This window comes from Aquarana catesbeiana, linkage group LG13 (assembly GCF_042186555.1).
Source record: "Aquarana catesbeiana isolate 2022-GZ linkage group LG13, ASM4218655v1, whole genome shotgun sequence".
Lineage (NCBI taxonomy): Eukaryota > Metazoa > Chordata > Amphibia > Anura > Ranidae > Aquarana > Aquarana catesbeiana.
The window spans coordinates 191,915,399-191,936,024 of NC_133336.1; the positions used below are offsets into that span (position 1 = coordinate 191,915,399).

A 20,626-nucleotide genomic window follows, 5' to 3' on the forward strand; every position below is an offset into this window, starting at 1 on the left:
CAGAATATGATGTCAATGATGCTACTGTTCCATAACACCACATAGAGCACAGGTGGCAAACACAAGGCCCGCGGGCCGAATCCGGCCACCAGGCCTTGTCATGTGGCCCTCTGCCAGGTATCCCAGTCAACAAGAAAACATAAATGTGCTTACCAGATAAGGTGGACCTCTTGTTACAGGAGGTCATAAACGCATATGTTCAATAAGGGCTGGATGGAAACTGCACGGCCACTCTGGATATTCTCTGTGATCCCGCAGGACAGCTATCCAGTGTAGTAGTAAAGAAAAATAAAGAAGATATCTTCTTTACTACTACACTGGAGAGCTGTCCTGCGGGATCACAGAGGATATCCAGAGTGGCCGTGCAGTTTCCATCCAGCCCTTATTATACATATGCATTTATGACCTCCTGTAACAAGAGGTCCACCTTATCTGGTAAGCACATTTATGTGTCTGGGGTGGAGATTATCGGTATCTTACACAGAAGAATTTGTTTCCCGTTTTACCACGAGGGATCTTTTTTTCCTCTCTTCATATTATGGACTGTTTTTATAATCAATTATTTTATGCGCTGCACTAACATTGTTTTTTATTTGGATATATAGGCTTGGTGAATTCCTATAGTGTTCAGCTTGCACCTATTTGTATTTTAGTTTGCGCTGACTGTTCCTGTTTTTAAACAAGAAAACATCCCCCCCCCCTCGAGAGCGGCGCGGCCGGTCAGTCTCCATGAGAACGAGTAAACATCTCCCCCTCCGTGCTGTCTCCGCCTCCACCCCCGCCTCCCTCAGCTTTGCCTCAGCCAACGATGCCGCTCTGTCTCCGCCTCCGCCCTGTCTCCGCCTCCACCCCCGCCTCCTTCAGCTTTCCCTCAGCCAATGATGCCACTCTGTCTCCGCCTCCGCCTCTGCCCTGTCTCCGCCTCCACCCTGCCTCTGCTCTCGCCTCCTCAGTCCCTCCAGCGACGCCGGCTTTTTGCATAGTGGCATTTTTTGTGCATAGTGACATTCTTTGCATAGTGGCATTTTTCGCGCATAGTGACATTTTTCGTGCATAGTGACATTTTTTGTGCATAGTGGCATTTTTTGCATAGTGGCAGAGATTGCTGACAGCTCTTCCCCCCCCATCCAGCGAGCTGCGTCCTGAGGGCTTTTTAAGCACTTGTGTTGATGAAGTGTGTGCTGCTTATTTTGAAGTGATGGTGAAAAAAACATAGCAAAACTGAGTACTGATACTAAACACAGAGATCCGCCCACAGAGGGAGGTACTGTATATAGCCCAATAAACAGGAGACTACTAACTATAGCCCAATACAAAGGGAGGGAGCCGCCTATACGGGGAGGTACCAGAGCTGGGCCAGGTAGGAAGGTAGGAGAGAGAACAGATGTGAGGAAACTTGGGGCGCAATCCTGACCCCTGCACTGTGTACATAGCGCATTCCTGACGCCTCCACTCTGTACGTAGCGCAATCCTGACCCCTCCACTCTGTACGTATCACAATCCTGACCCCTGCACTCTGTACTTAGCGCACTCCTGACCCCTGCACTCTGAGTATATACATAGTCCTGCAGATACAACCGGCCCTTTGAGGGCAACCATACTGCTGATGCGGCCCCCGATGAATTTGAGTTTGACACCCCAGACATAGAGCTACTAAACCCACAACAGTAAAATCAGTCTGTATATGCAGTAAAGCATGTTTGTTATACTGACTGTGGAACCTAAGGGGTCAATCCTGCTCATTGTGTAAAATGGCCGTTTGACCCTGTCTTCTCTGATTAGCCCCTTCTTTTACTGTCCCCAATAAATCTCCTGATAGTACAGAACCTTGGGGGCACTCCGCACATGCTCAATTTGGTGTGTATTCCTAGAGGTTTTTTTTGGGAGGATGGGTGTGATCGGCACAGGGTCAATCAGCACTGTCCAGACAGAGGGTCAGGGATCATGCATTTGTTTTGGTTGAAGACCTTACATTACAGGAATAACTCCCAGAATGCTTTGTCTCAGCGGACTGGACTTCATGTTGATTAGATAAACTGAATTCCTGAACATTTTGTCCATCTCTGTAAAAAGCAAATTCCAGACCTGTATCAGGAATGAGTTCACTACGTACTGTGTGACAGGTCAGGGTCATATTGTCTCCTTCTAGACTCATAGATTTGGGGTCATTATAATTTCTGATTGAGTGAATGGCTCCGAAGGAGAAAATAAAAGAAACAAAAATAAAATAGTTGTAAAATATGACCGGTGTGAATGTGAAAAGCTCACTTACATGCTTTAGGGTTTCAAAAACAAAATTTTAACTGTAAATGTCTTGTGTATGGGGCAGCCAGATTTGGTTGTTACTTGGGTATGCTGTGCTTCTTGTCTAGGAAAATGTCATGATGGTGCCTGACTCCTCCTATTTTAAACAGTTGAGGAAAGTAGAAAAAAAAGCGCTGGACCCAAATGGTTATCTCACTGGTATTGTTATCTTCAAATATTTATGTTGATCTGGATTAGGCAGCTCCTACACCCCAGAGGATCTCCACAACCTCCTTGGCTTGCAGTGCAATGTTACAAAAATGGAAATTGAAGCGCCATACCACTGCTAGCATACAGCTTTATTCAAACAAAAGTTAGGGGGACAATCCAAAATGTATCCAACTCATTTTGTGGGTCCAAGAGCACCCCCTCCATCAAGGCTTTACTAGAAACAATGTGAATAAACTGGAAGGGAACTGGACCTATAATGGTATTTCTTCCAATGTGATTACAAGCATGGGCCTTGCTGGTTTTTTAAACCAGCTGCTGGCAAGACCTGTGCTTGTAATCACACTGCAAGAAATACTGTTATAGGTTCAGTTCACTTATAATCTATTCACACTGTTACCAGTAAAGCCTTGATGAAGGGGGTGCTCTTGGACCCACACAATGAGTTGGATACTGTACTGTTCACATATCCAAAGAAGGTTTTCCATTTAGTATGATGCAGTTTGGTGCTGCAATTAAAAGGAAATGAAACTTTCAGACTATTGTGGCAATGGCCAATTTTCACCAAGCTATACCTGCTTTCGCTGTAATTATGAAGAAGACACCTTCCTATGGCTTTCAGATTTGTTGCTGCTTCTACTTCCCAGTCAATACAGATTTAGTACAGCAAAATTAAAAGCATGTGCTGCTAATAAACATGAAAAAAAGCCTTTTTTTAAAAAACTGAAATTAATTGGAGTGCTGTTGTGGTATGGGAGCCAAGTTCATTGACCAGAAAAATATTCAATTTCAAAGCCAAGTATACCAGAGTATGCTGTTTTTGAGGCTGTTCCTGAAAATTCTGCTGTTCTGTTAATCTGATCACCTATAAAACCTATCACTGCTGATACTACAGCAGCATGAAAAAAATTACTATAAAACGTGAATAATAAATAACACACAATAGTGTAATAAACAACCCAAACTGGTGATAAACAGTTCAAGTGATAACGCCCCACAAAATAATAAAAAGTCTGGGATTCTTCCTTGGATGACCTTGCTCCAAGATGTGCCATACAGCAATAAATATTCAGTGGTATAAACCACCATCACCACCTCTAGGTGAGTTGCCTGCTTATCTTAGGAGAAGACCCATTGGATCAAATCACGCCTCTGGTTTAGTGGTCTTTAATAAACCTGAAAGGAAACACCTCTGTATCTTTGATCTTCTGTAGTTCTCATCAAGTGCGCTGGAAACTGCTCCTCTGAAGTTGCTCAGAGTGAAAAGAAAACATTCATAGCACAAAATTGCTTAAATAGATGTGTTTTTATTAAACCTAAAAATGCCCACTCAAATAGCAGTCATCTTGTGAAATGCCTAAGATACTCATATACCAAGAGCTCGCCTCATCGCTTCTTCTGTGTTTACTGAGACACCGGAAGTAAAATATTGCTTTTTTTTTTCCAAAATTGTCGCTCTTTTTTTGTTTATAGCACAAAAAATAAAAAACGCAGAGGTGATCAAATACCACCAAAAGAAAAGTCTATTTGTGGGAAAAAAAGGACATCAATTTTGTTTGGGTGCAACGTCGCACGACCGCGCAATTGTCAGTTAAAGCGACGCAGTGCCAAATCGCAAAAAGTGCTCTGGTCAGGAAGAGGGTAAAATCTTCCGGGGCTGAAGCGGTTAAATCAGAGTCAATGGCTTGGTATTTTGGACAGCTATTTTATCTAAGAGAAATTCCCAAAATATGGCCTGTTGGGGGTACTTGAGGACAGGGTTGAGAACCACTGCTCTAGTTCATGGGAAACCCAAGTTCAAGCCACGACAGACATACAGATAGGGTGGACTTGTGTCTTTTTCTAACCTTATCAACTATGTAAATAATCAAATCAGTGGCCCCAAAACAGTCTGATGGTGCTTCTCCTCTAGCTGGTGTGCTCCTCTTGCTTCCTCCTCTTCACACTCCTTTCCTGTGCACCAGTCAACCAATTATGATGAAGACAGACTGAAAATGTATCTACTATGAGTTCCCCTTAATGGTCTCGAGGAGTAAGGTTCACTAGACCGGAGCAAGTGTTGCACTGACAGTGAAAAGTTTTCTCCTCTGTGTCATTAATGGTATCATGTGCATTTGTAGTAAACTTTCATGCTGTCATCTTAAAGGGGTTGTAAACCCCCAGGGTTTTTGACCCTAATGCATTCTATGCATTAGGGTGAAAAACCTCCTGTGATGCAGCTGCCCCCCAGAGCCCCCCTTTTATTTACCTGAACCCGGTCTTTCCAGCGACGGGGACAAGCACACAAGCTCCAGCTGGTGTCTCGGGTCTTGATTGGATAGATTGATAGCAGCGCTGCTGTCAATCAAATCCAATGTCACGGGAGCCGGGGGAGGGTCCTGCGGTCTGTGTCAATGGACGCAGCAGCAGGACATGGGAGTGCGCCCGCACGAGTGCCCCGAGGGAGAGCGGCTCTCCAATGGGGCACTTGAGAAGAGGAGGAGCCACGCTTCTGAGGGACCCCAGAAGAAGGGGGATCGGGGCCACTCTGTGCAAAACCAACTGCACAGAGAAGGTAAGTATGACATGTTTGGTTTAAAAAAACACAAACCTTTAGTTATCCTTTAAGTTTTGTTGAACCAAATAGCCATACCTTCAACATCTGCCCCACCCTAATATAAATACCATCTAGAGAAAACAGCAGCAACAGGACACACAAGCCTGACTTCAATCCCCATAGCAGCTACATGTGCTGCTATGGCTATGCTAGTGTCTTGACATTACAAATCTATTTCTCTTTACGTGCTTCACAAAGGTACTAATCATAAAAATATTTTTCTTTTTGCATCCTGTATTCTGTATTTACGTAGGATTTTTTGTTATCCCAGACTAAAAAAGAAACATACATTCAATATTAAAAAGGCAAGTAGAGGGAGCAAAATAAGGGAGGGAGAAGGGAAACCCTACTCTCCAACCAAGTGGGAGGGAAACCACAATATTATCATACAAATATCTTAAAAGGTAAGTCCAATTAAACCAATTACACACTCACATAAGACTTCTCAAGAGGGTAGGTATCCTAGAGCAAGATCTGCTCCTTCCAACAAATCTCTGTCTCCACCACCATCTTAACACATTGTGTGTCATCTGTTAGGGTATTTAGACCTATGCTTATTTCCGAGGAGGAGAGTTGGGTTTGAAGGACAGCATTACTTCCCAGTATATTTCTATTTTTACTTGAAAGTATGTAATATTATTTATAGATATCCCATATGCACCAACGTACCCCATTGGATGATCAGCGTGTTGTTTCAAAGAATGGCTCATGCCTCCTTTTCCCCCTTAACAGATTTGGCCAATCAGATTATAGATAAGTGTTAGCACCTCTACGCATATTTTGCTTTCTGGATGGTAAGCACAGAATGTACATCATCAACTGTTATTGAGGCCTCTGTTTAAAATATAACTTATGCTCACCTTGTAGGTCTACATTTAATTCCTCACTCTTCTTTTTCACATTGCTTGTTAAAGTTCTTACTTCACAGTAATAATTTCCAGAATCCTCCAGATGAGCCGATGGGACTACATACTGATGAGATGAATTGAATTCCTGAATTTTCTGTATATTCTTGTAGAATGCGAATTGAAGTTCAGTGCTGTTTCTTATTACAATTGCATTGCATTTTAGGATCATTTGATTGCCTTCACTGACCAAAACTGGGATCATCTCAATTTCCGGCGTAGAGAAGAGCTCTGCATAGGAAAGTAATGCAACAGTAAGCATATCAGACAAGATCAGTATACAGAATTATGTCTGATATATTTCACAAATGGACAGTATAGTAAATAGTAAACCTATTTTTCCTCTTATATGATAAGACCATGGCACCTGTTCTGCTCACCTTGAATCTGGATGTATAACTCTTTACTGCTCCTTGTTAATTTGTTTGTTGAAAACGTCACTTTACAGGAATAACTCCCAGAATGCTTTGTCTCAGCGGACTGGACTTCATATTGATTAAATAAACTGAATTCCTGAACATTTTGTCCATCTCTGTAAAAAGCAAATTCCAGACCTGTATCAGGAATGAGTTCGCTACGTATGGTGTGACAGGTCAGGGTCATATTGTCTCCTTCTGTTATCTGATTTGGGGTCATTATGATTTCTGATTGAGTGAAGGGCTCTGAAGGAGAGAATAAAAGAAACAAAAATAAAATAGTTGTAAAATATGACCCGTGTGAATGTGAAAAGCTCACTTACATGTTTTAGGGTTTCAAAAACAAAATTTTAACTTGTCTTGTGTATGGGGCAATCAGATTTGGTTGTTACTGGGGTATACTGTGCTTCTTGTCTAGGAAAATGTCATGATGGTGCTTGACTCCTTCTATTTTAAACATTTGAGGAACGTGGAAAAATAGCACTAGACCCAAATGGTTATCTCACTGGTATTGTTATCTGTAAATATTTATGTTGATCTGGACCTGGCATCAGAGTTCCCGGGGCTGCTGCAGATCGTCCTTTCAGCATTCTCCAGGACTGTGTCTGAGGAATACCCGGAGCTCAGGCTGCAGATTCGGGTAGGACTCTGGATTGGAGTCCTCCTGGTCGCTGGTATGCAACAGGGCAAGTGTTTTCCAACCCCAGAGCACCGGGTCAGTGACCAGCGGGCTTTGCCGATGGCATTCCTGGGAGGGCAGCCCCAGGAGCAATGGGTGTCTGAGTTGGACAGGCTGGTCCAGCAGGAGATAGAACTGGACAATCGTTATCGGGCTCTTCAATGGCACGCAGAGTAGGAATATTTAGGGGAGACAACACAATTCTCTGCAAAGGGATATGACTTGGCCCTGGATTGCTGTGTGAGAGCCTTACTGATGGTTTTGTGTTTGGCGATGAAGGAGAACCTACCTGGAGGACCTTTGAGATTATACAGAGCTTAAACTGGACCTGGAATATTTGCTAAGGAAGGAACAGCATCTGGAAAGGGAATACAGGAAACTGCTAGAACACATTCAGCAGCATGCCAGAGAATCGGCAGTGAAAACTCCAGAGATTGCCATCCCCAAAACAGTGATAACAACAGGGCTGAGCTTTGCTAACCTCTGCCGAGCACCAACGGCAGCTTTAGGCTTCCTGAGAGAAGAGGCAGCTGGCCTTTCTCCCACAACAGGGACATGGGATTTCCTGCCAGCAGCATCTGTGAAGTTACAAGAAACTTCTCTAGCTGAAGCGCTGGCAACCAGGCAGAGGGTCCAAGACCTCTGTTCCACACCTGCGGCAGTTCTGCAGGCCCAGGGTGAGGAGGTAGCAGTCACTCCCGAGCAGCAGATCAGAATCCAAGGGGGGGAATGCAATCGTCCTCTTACAACTGCAGCTTGAGCTGGTGTCAATGGATGGGCCTGCTGTCTCCACTAACAGGAATCCAGCAGAAGTTCTGGCAACAGGGCAGAGGGCTACCAACCTCTGCCCAGCTCCAACAACAACTGCGGAGTTCCAGGGAGCCGGGGCGGTCAGCCTTCCTGCCCAGTGACAAGCTGATGTAGTGAAGCTTCTACTCCCAGTTGAACTGCTGGCAACAGGACAGAGTGCCGCTGCCCTCTGCCCAGCACCTACAGTGTTTCCACAGCTTCAGGGAGCTGGGGCAGTCTGCCCCTCTGACCAGCAGCAGGGCGAGCCTCGGAATGTTAAAAACCACCCAGCTGAAGCGCTGGCCGCTGGACAGAGAGTCAATGACCTCTGCCCCACACCTACTGATTCCTTGCAGCCAAGAATGGAGATCATGCGGACTGACTATGTGAGTTCACTCTGCCCGACTAATGCATGTCCAGACCAGGTGGGGGTCTGAGACCTTGTTAGTCGACTTTGGTGGGGGAGAAATGTGATAGACTCATCCAGCACAGAGGCTTTTGGAAGGGACTGAATGCTAGCCTCTTGCCTACCGACTATGGGCCCTGGCATTTGAGGGAGCTACAAGCATTGAGGAAGATATTCTGTTATGTAATGTGAAAGAACATTATTAACCACTTCAATACAGGGCACTTAGACACCTTCCTGCCCAGACCAATTTTCAGCTTTCAATGCTGTTGCCGTTTGAATGACAATTGCGCGGTCATACAACACTGTACCCAAACTAAGTTTTTATCATTTTGTTTCCACAAATAGAGCTTTCTTTTGGTGGTATTTGATCACCTCTGGGGTTTTTATTTTTTGCGAAACAAATAAAAAAAGACTGAAAATTTTGAAAAAAATAAGTTTTGCTTTTGTTTCTGTTTAAAAATTTTGTAAATAAGTAAATTTTCTCTTTCACTGATGGGCACTGATAAGGCCGCACTGACAGGCAATGATAAGGCGGCACCAATGAGCGGGCACCAATGAGCGGGCACTGACGGGCACTGACGATGGGCACTGATATGCAGCACTGATGGGCACTGGTAGGCGGCACTGATGGGTGGCACTGATATGCAGCACTGATAAGCATTGATAGGCAGCACTGATGGGCACTCATGGGTGGCACTGGTGGGCACTGATGGGCACTGATAGGCAACACTGATGGGCACTGAAAGGCTGCAAAGATGGGTTCTTATGGGTGACACTGCTGGGCACTGATGGGCACTGATAGGCGGCACTGATGGGCGCTGATGGGCACTGATACATGGCACTGATGGGCACTGATACGCGGCACTGATAGGCATCCCTGGTGGCACTGGCAGTGGTAGGAATTGGAGTGGGCACTGATTGGCAGCTGCCTGGGCATTGATTGGCAGCTGCCTTTGCACTGATTAGTATTTCCCTGGGGGTCTAGGGGGCATACCTGGTGGTCCAGTGTGGCTGGTTTCCCTGGTGGTCCTGGGCGGCTTCCCTGGTGGTCCTGCGCGGCTTCCCTGGTGGTCCTGGGTAGGATCTGAGGGGGGGCTGTGCTGATAAACAATCAGCACAGACCCCCCCTGTCAGGAGAGCAGCCGATCGGCTCTCCTCTACGCACGTCTATCAGACGCGAGTGAGGAAAAGCCGATCACCGGCTCTTCCTATTTACATAGTGATCAGCCGTGATTGGACGCGGCTGATCACGTGGTAAAGAGTCTCCGTCAGAGACTCTTTACCTAGATCGGTGCTGCGGGGTGTCAGACTGACACCCCGCAACAACGACCACTGCGATGCGCGCCCCCGGGGGCGCGCAGCGGCTCAATATCCTGAGGACGTCATATGACGCCCAGTCAGGGTATTGAAACCACTTTGCCGCCGTCATTCTGCTATATGGCGGGCGGCAAGTGGTTAAGGAGGCCATGATGGTCTCTGCCAGTGTGGGACTCATAGCAGATGTATGTGAAAGGAATGCTGATTAATGAGATCGGGAAAGCCCTGAGTCTCTTGTTGTCTACTAGTCTATAGGATCTTTCACCCATTGTTATTTGTGTTAATTACCTCTGCTATTGTGTGAAGGAGTTCTGTGTTGATATTTATGATAATTTGTATTGTAGTTAGGGAGCTAGGAAACAACAAGGCTAGGACCTGAAAGGTCATATCTCTGAGTCACTTAGTCTGAAAATGATTAGTTAATTAGCTCATTTTAATTTATGTTTCTGGTTACAGGTGTATTGTTAGAGTAATATGAGCAGGAGGGGAGAACCTCCTCTTCAAATGTATAAAAGACTGTATTCTATGTTCTAATAAACAGTTCATGTTGAGCAACCAAATGAGTACTGCCTAGTTTGTGGTGGTCAGCGATTTGGAATATCTGATATCTATATTCAGACTGGGAGGAAGCGGAATATGACGAAAGCACTCAAGCGGAGTGTGGGACGTTTTGTTACAGATACTTTTTGGATTGTCCCCCTGAATTTGGAATAAGTTGGAATTAAGTTGTATCTGGACCTCTTAGCAATGGTGCGGCGCCTTAATTTCAGCTCTTTGTACTTTGTACTTTGTACTTTGTACATTTTTGTACAAAGTGTATCTAAACCAAAACTTTTTATTTTTGGTTTAAACTGTTAAATGGTTGGAACGTCTGTCATTTTTTAATTGCTATTCCTCAAACCATGTAGCACAGACATCCATAGGTAACCCTTGTGAAAGGTGCGTGCGTGGCTTTGCAATGGTACCGTACAGAATGCAGAGATAAAGAGAAAACCAGCACACCAAGCATAATATGAATCAATACTTGGTTATATTTTGTTATGGCTGACATAAAATAAAGTCTGTTTTTCCATGGAGAAAAAATATACGGCACTTTGATAGGTAGCCTTGGGGGGTACATATTAGACTTCAGATGGTGGTTTGATATCCAAGTGAAAATCCTATGAAGTTCTCCAGAAACAGATGTGCTCAACTTGGCCAAGCATACATGTTTACACAAGTGGAGAGGGATGGAGAGGAGTGCCCAGAGGGTCAATAGTGATTGGGCAACGTTTTTTTTAGAAATGACTCTCTTCCTGAGAGTGGCCAGAAATTGGTAGCTTCTGCAACCATAGACATTAGAAAATATTCAGATCTACAAACATGCCTATATCAATTTTAAGCTTAAGAAAACCAAATGTGATAGAGCCATTGTGGCTGCCATTGTAATCTTTCTTGGGAAATCCTTGTTGCCTGGTTTTATGTAGATCTTCTTCATTTAATCAGTTGGAAGTAATTGATCCAGAACAATTGTATACAATTGGAGTTTTGGCTTCACTTGGTGCATATGTGGTGTAATAGCCAGGTGACTAGGGATGAGCCGAACATCCCCCGGTTCGGTTCGCACCAGAACCTGCGAACGGACCGAAAATTTGCATGAACGTTAGAACCCCATTGACGTCTATGGGACTCGAACGTTCGAAATCAAAAGTGCTCATTTTAAAGGCTAATTTGCATGGTATTGTCCTAAAAAGGGTTTGGGGACCCGGGTCCTACCCCAGGGGACATGTATCAATGCAAAAAAAACTTTTAAAAACGGACGTTTTTTCGGGAGCAGTGATTTTAATGATGCTTAAAGTAAAAAAAAAAGTGAAATATTGCTTTAAATATCGTACCTGGGGGGTGTCTATAGTATGCCTGTAAAGTGGCGCGTGTTTCCCGTGTTTAGAACAGTCCCTGCACCAAATGTCATTTTTAAAGGAAAAAATCTCATTTAAAACTGCTTGCGGGTTTAATGTAATGTCGGGTCCTGGCAATATGGATGAAAATCAGTGAGACAAACAGCATGGGTACCCCCCAGTCCATTACCAGGCCCTTTGGGTCTTGTATGGATATTAAGGGCAACCCCGCACCCAAATTAAAATAAGGAAAGATGTGGGGCCACCAGGCCCTAGATACTCTGAACAGCAGTATACAGGCGGTGCAAACAAGACAGGGACTGTAGGTTTGTTGTTAAGTAGAATCTGTTTGTAATTTTGAATGGGTACATTTTTAATGTGTTTAGCTCCAGCCAAAAAATCTTTTTTAAGCTTTTTGGAAAACATAGGGAAGGGTTATCACCCCTGTGACATTTGTTTTGCTGTCTTTCCTCCTCTTCAGAAGATTTCACCTCACTTTTTGTCCCAATGACAAATGTTTTTTGAAAATTTGGGTTTTTTTTGTGGAACAAGGATTGGAAAGCATCAGTGGAAAGGAGAAATGTTTTTCCCATATTAACTCTTACAGGAGAGAATTTCCCTTCCTAGGGGTAGATTTCATCTCACTTCCTGTTGTCTCCTTCCGTTTGCAAGTAGGAGTCGTTTGTAAGTTAGATGTTTGAAAGTAGGGGCCTGCCCTATATACTCAGCAGAAATTTGGGCCTTAGGTGTTGTTGTGGCCACAACACTGTAAGCCCTCACAGGGCCCTGCTGTGAAATATTAGATCAAGAATTGTAATTACATGCCCCTGTTGAACAGGGGCAGAAAAACTGGGCCTTTGGTGGTGGTGGTGCTGGTGCCACAACACTGTAAGTCCTCACTCGCTCTTGGTGGGTGCAGAAATGGGCCCTGCTGTGAAATATTAGATCAAGAATTGTAATTACATGCCCCTGTTGAACAAGGGCAGAAAAATTGGGCCTTTTAATGGTGGTGGTGGTGGTGCTGGTGCCACAACACTGTAAGTCCTCACTCGCTCTTGGTGGGTGCAGAAATGGGCCCTGCTGTGAAATATTAGATCAAGAATTGTAATTACATGCCCCTGTTGAACAAGGGCAGAAAAATTGGGCCTTTTAATGGTGGTGGTGGTGGTGCTGGTGCCACAACACTGTAAGTCCTCACTCGCTCTTGGTGGGTGCAGAAATGGGCCCTGCTGTGAAATATTAGATCAAGAATTGTAATTACATGCCCCTGTCGAACAGGGGCTGAAAAATTAGGCCTTAGGCACTGGTGCTGGTGCCACAACAATGCAACCCCTCACAGACACTCTAGATGGAACGCAGGAACGAGCCCTGCTGCAAAGTATTGCATCAAAAATTGTAATTACACGCCCCTGTTAAACAAGGGCTGAAAAATTGGGCCTTAGGCACTGGTGCTGGTGCCACAACACTGCAACCCCTCACAGACACTCTAGTTGGAACGCAGGAACGAGCCCTGCTGCAAAGTATTGCATCAAAAATTGTAATTACACGCCCCTGTTAAACAGGGGCAGAAAAATTGGGCCTTAGGCACTGGTGGTGGCACCCAGAACCGGAAATGTTCTTACAAGCTATCAGCGTGATCATTGAAGAGGAAGAGGATAATTACTCAGGGATAGTCACTCAGCATCAGCATAGGCAGTCTTTGAAGGGATCTGAGATTTCAAAAAAAATTATTCTGTTACATCAGCATCAGGTGCTTGGTAGCTGGTGGTGATCCAAGACTGATTCATTTTTATGAAGGTCAGTCGATCGTCCGAGTCGGTGGACAGACGCACCCTGTGATCGGTTACCACGCCTCCAGCAGCACTGAATGTGCGTTCCGAAAGAACGCTGGATGCAGGACAGGCCAATAGCTCAATTGCATACTGTGCAAGCTCTGGCCAGTGATCCATCCTCAAGACCCAGTAACCCAGAGGATTTTCGGTGGGAAAGGTGTCCAAGTCTGATCTTGCCCCTAGGTATTCCTGCACCATGTAAAACAGACGCTGGCGATGGTTGCTGGAACCGATCATACCTTGGGGCTGCGGACCAAAAAATTGTCTGAACGCATCGGTCAGACGGCCACCTTCTCCACCGCTCTTTCTTTGACTGACCGAAGCCTCAGCAACACGTTGTCCAGAAACAGGAGTTTGTAACCTCCCAGTCTCTGGGAACGCGTTGCACAGACCTTTCTGCAAGGCCTCCCGAAGATGTTTCATCCTCTGCTCCCTCTGCGATGGCAAGATAAAGTTCGCAACCTTACCCTTGTAACGTGGATCAAGGAGGGTTGCCAGCCAGTATTGGTCCTTCTCCTTGATACCATGAATACGAGGATCCTTACGCAGGCTTTGCAGGACCAGGGAGGCCATGCAGCGTAGGTTTTCTGAGGCATTCGGTCTGGAGTCCTCCAAGTCACTAAGGACGACATGGTCCGCAGCCACCTCCTCCCAGCCACGTACAAGTCCATGTGTTTCTTGGGACTGATCCCTTAAAAACTGCTGCTGATGCTGAGTGCCAGGCTCCACCTCCATACTGACACAATCTTCCTCCTCCTCCTCCTCCTCATCGTCCTCTTCCTGTGTGATTGGCGGGCACGCAGGAACACTGTCTGGATAAAGGGGGCCTTGAGATCTAAGGAAGTCCTCCTCTTCCTGCCTCTGTTCTGCCTCAAGTGCCCTGTCTATTATTCCACGCAGCGTGTGCTCCAACAGGTGGACAAGGGGGACAGTGTCACTGATGCATGCACTGTCACTGCTCACCATCCTCGTGGCCTCCTCAAATGGTGACAGGACAGTACATGCATCCCTGATCATGGCCCACTGGCGTGGGGAAAAAAAACCAAGCTCACCTGACCCTGTCCTGGTGCCATAGTCGCACAGGTACTCATTGATGGCCCTCTGCTGCGTGTGCAGCCGCTGCAGCATGGCCAACGTTGAGTTCCACCTGGTGGGCATGTCACAGATTAGGCGGTTCTTGGGCAGGTTAAACTCCTTTTGGAGGTCCGTCAGCCGAGCACTGGCATTATATGACCGGCGGAAATGCACACAGACTTTCCTGGCCTGCTTCAGGACATCCTGTAAGCCCGGGTACCTGCCCAAGGACTGCTGCACCACCAAGTTAAGGACGTGAGCCAAACAGGGCACATGGGTCATTTGTCCCTGTCAGAGAGCAGAGAGGAGGTTGGTGCCATTGTCGCAAACCACCATTCCTGCCTTAAGTTGGCGTGGCGTCAACACCTGCCCCTGCAGAGCTGACAGAACCTCTGCCCCAGTGTGGCTCCTGTCACCCAAGCACACCAGCTCAAGTACCGCATGGCATCTTTTGGCCTGCGTACTTGCGTAGCCCCTTGAATGGCTACGGAGCACTGCTGGTTCCGAGGACAAAGCACAGGAAGAGGCCATGGAGGAAGAAGAAGAGGAGGGGGTGGAGGAGAGAGGTGTGTCACAATCATTAGCATTTTGGAGGCGTGGTCGCGGAACAACCTCCAACACTACTGCACCTTGTCCTGCATCCTTCCCAGCTGCCAGCAGAGTCACCCAATGCACGGTGAAACTTAGGTAACGTCCCTGTCCATGCCTGCTGGACCATGAGTCAGCGGTAATATGCACCTTACCGCTGACCGCCCTGTCCAGCGAGGCATGGACATTGCCTTCCACATGCCGGTAGAGAGCCGGAATCGCCTTCCGTGAGAAAAAGTGGCGTTTGGGTACCTGCCACTGAGGAACCGCTCATTCCACAAACTCACGGAAGGGGGCAGAGTCTACCAACTGAAAAGGCAGCAGTTGAAGTGCTAGCAATTTTGCCAAGCTAGCATTCAACCGCTGGGCATGTGGATGGCTGGGAGCAAACTTCTTTCGGCAGTGCAGCAGCTGGGGCAGGGAAATTTGCCTGGTACAATCTGACGTCGGTGTACCAAAAACAGATTGCCCACAAGTACTTGGCTGTAACACACCTAATTCTACACCTTCAATCCTCTCAGTGCAGGTCTCAGAGAGGACTGAAGGTATAGTGGGGTTGGAGTTCTCAGCTGATGAGGAGCAAGGAGAGGTCCTCTTTGTTCTTTGGTGTGGGTCTTTTAGATACGCTTGCCAATGAACTGCATGGCAGGTCAACATATGTCTGGTCAAGCATGTGGTACCCAAGCGGGAGATGTTTTGGCCACGCGAGATACGCTTGAGACATATGTTGCAAATAGCAGCGGTGCGATCTGATGCACTCGTCTCAAAAAAGGCCCACACCAAAGAACTTTTTGAATAACGCGCAGAGACTGCAGCGCCCTGCACATGTGGAGCTTTGGGGTGTGATGCAGTCAATGTGCTGCCCTTAGGCTGGCCCCTGGAGGGCATCCTGCCTCGTTGGTGATGTGCCGCCTCCTCCTCCTCCTCCTCCTCCTCTCTCCTATCAGGCACCCACGTTGAGTCAGTGACCTCATCATCCCCTCCCTCCTCATCACTGGAACAAACCTGGCAGTATGCTGCAGCAGGGGGAGCATGACTGCCAGATTGCTGTCCTTCTTGGGCACCCCCTCTGTCCGTGCTCATGTTACTGCCTTCATCGAGCTCAGTATCCTCATCAGAGCCTTCCAAACGCTGGGCATCCTCCTGGAGCATGTACCCAACACTGTGGTCAAACAGTTCGAGGGACTCCTCAGGAGGACATGGTGGGGCTAGGGAAGGAGTCACTGATGACATTGAGCCGAGGGAAGAGGCCGCTGCTTTGCCAGACAAAGTACCCTGGGCATGGGTGAGAGAGGATGAGGAGGATGAGGACGGCTTGGTCATCCACTCGACCAAGTCTTCCGCATGTTGCGGCTCAACATGGCCAGCTGCCGAAAAAAAGGCCAAGCGTGTCCCACGGCCACGTGCTGATGAGGATGCACCGTCTCCACGACCAGCACTAGACACAGAGCCTGCTTGTCCTCTCTTATTGGCTTGTGACTGTCTGCCTCTCCTTCTTGGCCTTCCAGACATACTAATGGCCTGTAGCTGCACTAAGCTGGGATATATATATATATATATATATATATATATATATATATATATATATATATATATATATATATATATATGTGTGTACTGATACTGCAGCTAGCAAAATCAATTGCCTGCCTGTAGTATGAGAACACCACCAACCTTCTACATGTAGCTTTAGCTGAACACTGTGCAGAGCTTGCAAAAAACTAACTTGTAGCTTTTTTAGCTGCCTGCGGTAGTGATAGGATCAGGAAAACACCACCAACCTTCTACAGGTAGCTTTAGGTGAACACTGTGCAGAGCTCACAAAAAAATAACTTGTAGGTTTAGCTGAACACTGTGAGGTGGACGCACCACACTAACTTGTAGTTTTAGCTGAACACTGTGAGGTGGACGCACCACACTAACTTGTAGTTTTAGCTGAACACTGTGAGCAGGACGCACCCCACTAACTTGTAGGTTTAGCTGAACACTGTAAGCAAGACGCACTGCACTAACTGTAAATAGTCTAGCTGCCTGACTGTGGTACTAATAGGATCAAAAGAACACCAGCAATTTTCTTCAGGTAGCTGTAAATACTGTAACAAGACAAGCCTTCCTGTCAGTAAGAAGATAACAGGAACGGATCTAGCTGAACACTGTGAGCAGGACGCACTGCACTAACTTGTAGATTTAGATGAACACTGTGCAGAGGTCTCACTACACTAACTTGTAGGTTTAGCTGAACACTGTGAGCAGGACGCACCCCACTAACTTGTAGGTTTAGCTGAACACTGTGAGCAGGACGCACCCCACTAACTTGTAGTTTTAGCTGAACACTGTGAGCAGGACGCACTGCACTAACTGCAAATAGTCTAGCTGCCTGACTGTGGTACTAATTGGATCAAAAGAACACCAGTAATTTTCTTCAGGTAGCTGTATATACTGTAACAAGACAAGCCTGCCTGTCAGTAGGAAGATAACAGGAACGGATCTAGCGAAACTGAATACAGTGTATATATATATATGCAACACCTGGGATGCATATATATACACAATACACTGTAAGTGCAGCTAACCTACTGACTGTTCTGCCTAATCTATCTAACTCAAATCAAATGACACTGTATCTCTGTCTATCTCTTTCAACGCCGGAACACACACTACACAGGGCCGCCGTGCAGGCGGCCTTATATAGTGTGGGGCGTGTACTAAATCCCCTGAGCCATAATTGGCCAAAGCCTCCTTGGCTTTGGCCAATTACGGCTCTCTGTTCAGACGGCGCTGTGATTGGCCAAGCATGCGGGTCATAGTGCATGCTTGGCCAATCATCAGCCAGCAATGCACTGCAATGCCGCAGTGAATTATGGGCCGTGACGCGCCACACGAATTTGGCGCGAACGGCCCATATCGTTCGCAATTCGGCGAACGGGCGAACAGACGATGTTCGAGTCGAACATGGGTTCGAGTCGAACATGGGTTTGACTCGAACACGAAGCTCATCCCTACAGGTGACTAGTATTGTCAGAAGGCCATCAGCATCTGAATCCCACATATGTTCATTTTGGTAGGTGTCTTTTTAATAGATGATATTCCTTACAAAAAAATTTGCTTTAATTTCTATAACATGTGTTGTTGCCCAGTGGTCAGTTTCCTACACATTTATCATATACTTCCAAGATCTCTATATGCCGCTCTTAGAAAGTATTTCTCTCTGGTCACCCTTACCAAATATTTCACCATATCTATCAATTCTTGATTTATACTTACCATTTATTTCAATGTTAAGCTCTTTACTCCTCTTCACTCTCATTCTGCCAGAAACTTCACAGTAATATTCCCCAGAATTCTCCAGTTTAGCAGACTGGAATCCATATTGGTCAGAGGATCCAAATCTCTGAACATTCTGTTCAGCTTTGTGGAACGCAAACTGCAGTTCTGTCTCTGGTCTGTATGGAGACACATTCGTGTGACATGTCACAGTTACATTATCTCCTTCCAGTACTGGAAATGGGGTCACCTTTATTTCTGGAGTTGTGAAGAGTTCTGTAAATTATAAATATCAAACAGTAAACCTCCATTATTTTAGCAGCACACAAAGGGATCACTACTGTAGGTTTTACAAGGTTCATCTGTAAATGGTCACGATAGTCTGTACTTAATTAGTTTAATTTCCTCTGCATTTTTAAAATGTGATGTTGCTTTAAAGGTGGTAAACACGTTTTTGCTCATAGCCATGATGTCTATCAACAACATTGTGCAGTTCCTTACAACAGGCCTAGAGTGCTAATATGTTCTTGGTAAGAACAGCAATTATTTCCTGCAATCTACAGATTAATTATTTGTTGAGGGGCAATAAAATTAGATCTTAAAGCCAATTAAACATACTTCCACCGGGAGCCCCACACCCCAGGGGTCTTTGGTCCAGTAAGGTAGATTAATGGTGTAAGGTTTACCGGTTCTGTGAACATAATAAGAGTTTCACCTATAGCTGCCACCTTTCCCTTAAGACAAGTGGACATAATGGCATTTGGATGTCTCCAGAACTCAAGACACTTAGCTATATTCAGAGAACCAGAACTCTCCCCAGCAAACCTTCAAGACAAAGAGAGTTCATGTATTACATCAGATGGCTTCAAGGGGGAAACAACAACCAGCCTGTTGGATTTATTACATGCAATTACAGCTGGTGTCTATAGCTGCTAGCAGTAATCATTGTGTTCTGACCGGCCAGGAAGGCTCCCTGCCAGCAGAACACAATAGCGCTGTGGGAGGGATTCCCCTATCAACAGTGACTGTGGGGGAAAAAATCGCATAATCTATGGGCTGCTTAAGTTGGACTACAAGCAATTATGCAAATGCCGCCATAGTTACCATAGTAAATCTGTGATATTCAGTTGCTACTGTACTGTTCACATATCCAAAGAAGGTTTTCCATTTAGTATGATGCAGTTTGGTGCTGCAATTAAAAGGAAATTAAACTTTCAGACTATTATGGCAATGGCCAATTTTCACCAAGCTATACCTGCTTTTGCTGTATTTATGAAGAAGACACCTTCGTATGGCTTATAGATTTGTTGCTGCTTCTACTTCCCAGTCAATACAGATTTATTACTAATTAAAAGCATGTGCCACTAATAAACCTGAAAAACAGCCTTTTTTTAAAAAAACTGAAGTTAATTGGAGTGCTGTTGTGGTATGTAAGCCAAGTTCATTGACCAGAAAAATATTCAATTTCAAAGCCAAGTATACCAGAGTATGCTGTTTTTGAGGTTGTTCCTGAAAATTCTGCTGTTCTGTTACTCCACATACAGCTTTGAGGCATCTCCCAAGTCTGTAATTTAAGGGATTTGTGTACTTTCACCTACAAAATCCACCCCCATAGACTTAAAGTTTACCAATTTTGAGCAAAATTCACAAAATTGTTTGTAAGCAGATAAAACACTCAAGAGAATGGTGCGCTAATTCAACCTGTGCATGAATCCCAAAAACTAGTGATTATCTGATCACCTATAAAACCTATCACTGCTGATACTACAGCAGCTGGAAAAAATTACTATAAAGCGTGAATAATAAATAACACACAATAGTGTAATAAACAACGCAAACTGGTGATAAACAGTTCAAGTGATAACGTCCCACAAAATAATAAAAAATCTGGGATCCTTCCTTGGATAACCTTGCTCCAGGATGTGCCACCAATAAAAATTCAGTGATATAAACCACCACCGCCACCTCTAGGTGAGTTGCCTGCTCATCTTAGGAGAGGACCCATTGGGTCAAATCACGCCTCTGGTTTAGTGGTCTTTATTAATCCTGAAAGGAAACACCTCTGTATCTTTGATCCTCTGTAGTTCTCATCAAGTGCGCTGGAAACTGCTCCTCTGAAGTTGCTCAGAGCGAAAAGGAAACATTCATCGCACAAAATTGCTTAAATAGATGTGTGTTTATTAAACATAAAAATGCCCACTCAAATAGCAGTCATGTTGTGAAATGCCTAAGATACTCATATACCAAGAGTAAACCCACTTCTTCTGGGTTACTGAGACACCAAAAGTGACGTCAATGGCTCCGCCCGACGTGTTGCGTCACTGGTCATGTGACTTCTACAAGGGAATGGAGGTCTATTCACTTTTGATGTTTAATAAAAACGCATCTATTTAAGCAATTTTGAACGA

General features: G+C 45.4%; 1 protein-coding gene across 1 annotated transcript in view; it reads right to left on the minus strand.

Moving 5' to 3' along the window:
• LOC141116636 (Fc receptor-like protein 5) overlaps window positions 1–20,626 on the minus strand; it is a 70,549-nt gene that overhangs the window by 2,994 nt on the left and 46,929 nt on the right. The window contains exons 9-11 of the mRNA XM_073609028.1: window positions 18,219–18,494; window positions 6,354–6,635; window positions 5,929–6,204 (exon numbers count right to left, since the gene is read on the minus strand). Coding sequence (XP_073465129.1) covers window positions 5,929–6,204; window positions 6,354–6,635; window positions 18,219–18,494 — 834 coding nt within the window. The remainder of the gene's footprint in view (window positions 1–5,928; window positions 6,205–6,353; window positions 6,636–18,218; window positions 18,495–20,626) is intronic.